This window comes from Fulmarus glacialis, unplaced genomic scaffold (genome assembly GCF_000690835.1).
Source record: "Fulmarus glacialis isolate BGI_N327 unplaced genomic scaffold, ASM69083v1 scaffold10338, whole genome shotgun sequence".
Lineage (NCBI taxonomy): Eukaryota > Metazoa > Chordata > Aves > Procellariiformes > Procellariidae > Fulmarus > Fulmarus glacialis.
In genome coordinates this window covers 8,451-14,384 of record NW_009226332.1, presented here as the reverse complement: position 1 = coordinate 14,384, position 5,934 = coordinate 8,451, and the positions used below count along the sequence as shown (strand labels likewise).

Genomic DNA, 5,934 nt, shown 5'->3' with positions numbered 1-5,934 from the left:
AGTAGTGCCCGTTGGGGATGCTCACGCACTCGTGCTGGCAGCTGTGGTTTCCGAAGCTGCAGTAGTCGATCACTGGTGAGAGAAGGAGAAGGGTGGGCAGAGAGGGAAAGACAAGAGAAGAAGAGGGAGAGCGAGAAGCAAATGAAGAAGGGACAGGAAAGGAGAGGGACACTTACTAGTGCAGCTCCTCTTGTCCTGGCTGAGGTAGTAACCTGCGCGGCAGCGGCACGAGTACGACCCACGAGCGCTGACGCACCGGTGCTGACAGCCGTGTCTCCCGTCTGCACAGGCATCAATAGCTGTGGGGGAACAGGACACCCGTCACCCTCCTGTCCTGGTCTCCCCGGGGCAGCCGAGCAGGGACTGCTCCAGGGCTTCAAGGAAGCTCCCAGCACCCTGAGACAAGAAGGAAAAGTCCCGAGGTGGTGGCCAGAACCAACTAATACAGCTTTGCACTCAAAATACAGGGCCAAAACACCGTGCACTTGGGCTGGGACATGCATCCTCTGGTACCTACTGCCTGGAGGTCCCTCAGGTGACAGGCAGCTGGTTGTGCCCATGTGAGCCTCAAGTGTCCCATCCTAGAGAGGTGACCAGGATTTAGCAAGGCTGGACACCATCCACAGCCGTTACAGACCCTGGAGGCAGCGTGCCCGGTGAACGGAACACCCAGGCTGTTGCTGCTCTTGCAGGGTCCTCTGCTGCGTTTCAGCTTCCTTTAATAAGACCTGTAACTACAAGTCCTTTACAAGAGTTAGGATAAAAAAAGGGTTTTTACGGGAACAGGTCTTTCCATCCACGTTGAGCCTGTAGCCTGGGTTGCATTCACAGCGGAAGGAGCCAGGGGTGCTGATGCAGCTGTGCTCGCAGCCGTGCTCCTGCTCCATGCACATGTCCACCCCTGCAAGGCAGAAAGGGCATCAGAGTGGCCCATGGGCACACTGGATGCGTGGGGACTCCAGCTCCGGCACACACCCTGTCCCCGTAGCCAAAGCCACCGGGATAACCCACGTGGCCCCGGCCCTTCCAGCCCCAGTGCTCACCCACTGATTTCCAGTGCACGGACACAGACACTGCACAGGGCAGGTTTCTAACTGTCTCGGCTTTCAGATCTACCCGAGCACTAAATCAATGCTCAATATTAATTGATACTGTTGACAGCTTGAGCTGATTAAGCGAAAGCTTGAGCTCAGCTGGAACATGCCACGTCTGTGTGTCTGTGCAGCCAGGAGTCTGCAGAGCCGGCCGGGAAGCGGGCAGCAGGGCTGGCAGGCGACAGGCAGGGCGTTGTAAGCAAAGGCATCAGGCGCAGGAGCACATCAGAGCCCCGGGGGGCAATATCTGGTCAGCCCTGGACCCCTGTCCCAGCAAGCAGGGCACACCATGGCAATAACACAGCCCTGCAGGCACGCACATGCCCCTGGCTAGGAAACACTGCCTGAAAGAGGCTGGCGGCTGCCTTCTGCCCTTCGACAGACACCAGAGAGCGTGAGCAAGGTCTCGCCACCCGCTGCAGTGCCAGGTCTCCGGCAAAGCCCGCCAGCATGGGGGGGGACAGACAGGTCCCAGCCTGCGAGTTCCCAACCCGTGCCAGCATGGCCACGGTGTGAACCAGCCTCCCGGCTCTCAGCCGAGACTGGCCGGACGCTCCAGAGCATCATCACGCGGCCAGGTTTTTATTAAACACAAATGTGCATGCAACAGATGCCATGCACGTGTCTGCGTAGGAGGAGACCCTGCTAGAGCCACGTCGAAATGTAGACGGGGCTCTGGGATGCGTCACCCGTCACCGTCACACCCAGGGAAACCAGCTCCACATTTCCTGCTCTTTAATATTCCCATCACTGCTGCCACGATATCCTGGCTTGGGGCAGAGCTACCGGGCACGGGTGAAGAAAAGCGCTTGCTTGCAATGCTTTTGAAGCTCTCCTGATCTTGCCCCAGCAGAGGAAAGGTGAGCCAGAGGAAAGGCTGCCTGTCCCAGCACCCCATCAGGGAGGTTGCTTCCCTGTCCACTGCTCCTAGCAAGGGCAGCCACCCCAAACACCCATGTGGAGGTCATCTTCTAGCAGGGCCCACCCTTGCCAGCCCACAGCTGTGGCTCTCACCCACCACAGAGCTTGTCCTGGAACTGCTTCCCGAACTGCTGGATGAGCTCGAAGGACTCCACCAGGAAGACGTGCTCCTCCAGCGGCGGCGAGGCCATGGCCCGCAGCGAGTTCATGTCTGCTCGCTGGATGCCCACGGCGTAGATCTCGATGCCAGCGTTCCGGGCCTGGGTGGCCACCTCGGTGACACGGTCCTGGGGCCGTCCATCCGTCACGATGATGGCGATGCGGGGGATCTTCTTGTGCAGAGGACGCGCGCCCTCCTGCGTGGTGAAGGCCACGTTCATGGCGTACTGGATGGCCAGCCCTGTCATGGTGCCCTGGGCCAGCGGGATGATGCTGTTGATGGCCTTCTCCATGTCTGCCCGCGTGAAGAAGGTCTTGAGGGAGAAGATGTTCTGCACCTGGCTGGAGTACTGGATCACCCCCACCCGCGTGGCATTGGGACCCACGTCCAGGCTGCCGATGATGTCTATCATGAACCGCCGCATGGTCTCGAACTCGAAGGGGCGCACGCTGCGGGAGCTGTCGATCACAAACACGATGTCCAGGGGACCCGTTCTGCACTTCAGGGCTGGAAGGGGGCAAAGAGAAGGTTCAGCCTCATGGCTGCCTGTGGGGAGCAGGGCTGGGAGCAGACACATCCCCGTTGGGTGGTTGGAGGCGTGCTCAGCGGGGGATGGAGAGGGCAGATCTGGGCAGCCCCCACAGACCAGCACCTTCCCACTGCCAAATAAACCCACGGAGGGTGCTGGCAGAGTGGGAGCAGGGACAACAGGCAGGGGAGACATGCCCTGGCCACGGGGCTGTGGGGAAATGGCAGTGTCCCCTCCTCCCCAACACTGTCCCTGCAGCCAGACCCAGCTCTTGCTCCCTGCATTTGTGCAGCTGACAGCCCCACAGGCTGCAGAAATGCCTCTCTGTCTGTTGGCATCCGCCATGGCAAGGTTTAGGCAGCGGCATCTTCATCTCTGCAGCAAATCAGAGCATTAAAGTGTAAAACAGCCCAGTGCCTCGTGCTGTCCTCTGCAAGCTGCAGCTCCTGCTCCAGACCTCTGCACCGCACGGGCTTCTGCTGCTGCGGGGCCAAGCACGAAAATACTGCTTTGCGCAATTCTTGTGTTCCCCCGCAGCTCCAGTTTCCCCTGTTTTTTACTGCATTTTGCCAGTTTCTGCCTAAAACGAGGGCTTGCTTTGTTGTTTTGTTTTTTTTTTAAGGGCAGAATATGAGACAGTGAAAAGCACAGCTCAGGGCACGCACATGGCAGGGATTGAGCCAAAGAGCCTCTCTTGGACATATGGGTGCTACTTCCAGTGCAAACCGGGAGAGCGTTTAGCAAGTGAAATGCCAATGAACATATTTTGCTTGGCTTGTGCATACCCAAGCCTGGGAGAGTTTGGCCCTAATGGTAAGCAAATACTTTGAGTCCCCTTGGGATGGTGCCCAGACCCAGGCTGTCATCTCAACTGCTCCGAAGGTCTCTGAGGCATACCCACTCCTTTCTCCGTTCGGTGCCTTCACTGTTTTTAAACTGGAATTGATTTAGCTCCCTCTGCCCTGGGAGGAGAGAGGCTGGTGCCCCTGTGTTTGCTTTGTCCCCCCCTCAGAAGACCTGTGCAGGGCGGGGGTTCGCCCTCACGCCTGTGCCTCCTGCTGAGGTCGGAGCCTGCGGGCAGGAGGGTGACAAGCCCTGAGGCTGGGCTGTGTCAACGCTGAGGACATGCCTGAAGCAAGTGGCACCAGACCCACCACGCTGGGGCCAGGCTCGGGTTCCCCTTCCCTTGGGCAGTGCTGGGAATTTCGGGTCCCACACCTGGGGGGATCCTCCATCCTCCTGGGGATGCCTCCGAAGAAGAAGCATCGGGTCCCCCCACCTCAAGCAGCAAGCCATCCTCTGAGGGCTGCACTGCCCTGACACTCACTTCTCTCTCCCCCAGCCAATTCCCACCGGCGGGGCTCACCTGCAGGTTTTGGTCTGGCTTCCAGCGTCGTCAGGAGAAGCAGGAGGAGAGGGGCAACGGGCAGGAGCTTCATCACGGCTCTGCAAGACCACACGGCTCTGGGGCTGGGGGGACTCGCTGTGGGGAGAAGATGATGTTGCAGTCAGTGCTGAGGCTGGGCTGAGCTGCGGGGCCACGCGCACCTGTGGTGGCTGTCCCCAGGCAGGGCCAAAGACCCTGGTCGGCAGCAGCATTTGTGACAGATCCATCCCCAAACTTCTCTGAACCCACGTGGGATTTTTCCCATTCGAGGACTGGCAGTCTCAGCACAGCTAAATTTCATTACAGTAGCAACGATCTGCCAAAGGGTCTGATTTTCTGCTCTGGGTGGAGCTGGCCATCGGACAAGCCTTATTTTCACTTGCAAACCAGGCGGGTGGGATGTTCAGCCAAATGCTTTTTCACTGGCAGTGTGGCTGCTCTCCGCAGCCAGCCGGAGAGTGGGAAAGCTGCACCCGGGGACGCGGAGCACCAGCCCTCCTGACACTCCCTCCGCACGGCAATCTGCTGGGAAGAGAAGCCCCCAGATGAAACGCCAGCACAGACAAAACCTGCTCAGAAGTCTCTCAAAGTCACTGGCAAAGACCATTTTTCCAAGGAGCTGCATAAATTTATTCTCTGCCTTTTTCCAAACTACCTTTGGAGAGCAGGGAGCAGAAGCCTCCACAGGCACAGGGTGTAGCGGTGCCTGTGCAGATGGGCTTGCACCCATTGCCCCCGGGCAGGGTGCTGGGTGAAGCACTGCCAGCCTGCTGCTCTCCTTCTTCGCATCACCCCGGGGGACCCCACCACTCTGTCACTAGCACTTTGCAGCTCTCCCCGTCCTGCTGGCTTTTCCAAGGCACGCTCTGCACCCCGTTTTTTCATGCATTTGAGGTGGGATAGTTGGGGGAAAGATATTTAGACCAGTTACCCAAAACCTCAGCTTGTCACTTGTCTCCCTATCTGCCCACCTCTCTGTTGCCTTGCCTTGCCTTTCCCTGCCCTTGCCTGGCTCCTGCAGGGACATGGATTTATTTGGTTTATTTTTATTCCAGCTCTGGTTGGAAACCCAATGTGCTGGGGGGGGAAATGCCACAGTTAACGCCGCTTCTCCCGGGAGACGTGCAGCACCGTGACCGGGCACAGATACTGGAAGGGTCCTTTTAAAAAAAAAGCACACGGAAATTCATTTTATCAGTAGTTATCAGCCGATATTTATTTAGCCCCAGGAGGTCTCAGTTGTAATTCATCACCAGGGTTGCCGTTTAATTGCTCAGTGGTTACGTGCAGCCCTGAACCTAATGTATTTGATAGCAGCGATGCTGATAATAGGTTTCACAGCTGCATCTTAAAATTGTCTCCAGAGTCAGTGTTCACACCTGAAAAGTGACACTGAAGAATTAGAAGGACAGAAAAGGGCTACAAGAGGAAACTGGGATCTAGAATACCAGTCTCAAAGTGGGAGACACAGCCTTTTCCCGGGGATCGTGAGCAGCCCACCCAGCCTGGGATGCGGCGGTTCGCAGCAGGCGTCGGGAGCTCCTGCAGAGCCGTGTGGCGGAGGGGCCGGGGGGATCGCTCCAGGCTGCAGGGCCGAGGGGAGGCTGCAGCCCAGCAGGCGTTTTCTAGGAAGCCGCGGGTCTGAGGCGAGCATCGCTTTGTGGTCCGCTGGCAGCAGCACCAGCCAGGAGTGCTCGGGTGCCTGTGCCCCCTCACAAGAGCACCATGTGCGAGCAGAGGAGCAAACAGTCCCTCCTACCCCAGCTTCGTTTCGCCATTTATTTAGCAGATTCTATTTCCAGTAACGCTTTTTTTTGGGAGAAAGCACTCACTAACCACTAAA

At 57.9% G+C, this 5,934-nt stretch overlaps 1 protein-coding gene across 1 annotated transcript in view; it reads right to left on the bottom strand.

Moving 5' to 3' along the window:
- Positions 1 to 4,143, bottom strand: part of LOC104080393 (matrilin-4-like) — a 7,241-nt gene extending 3,098 nt beyond the window's left edge. Inside the window, 6 exon segments of the mRNA XM_009582769.1 lie at positions 3 to 72; positions 177 to 299; positions 779 to 901; positions 2,113 to 2,682; positions 3,490 to 3,495; positions 4,071 to 4,143. Coding sequence (XP_009581064.1) covers positions 3 to 72; positions 177 to 299; positions 779 to 901; positions 2,113 to 2,682; positions 3,490 to 3,495; positions 4,071 to 4,143 — 965 coding nt within the window.
- Positions 4,144 to 5,934: the final 1,791 nt, after the last annotated feature.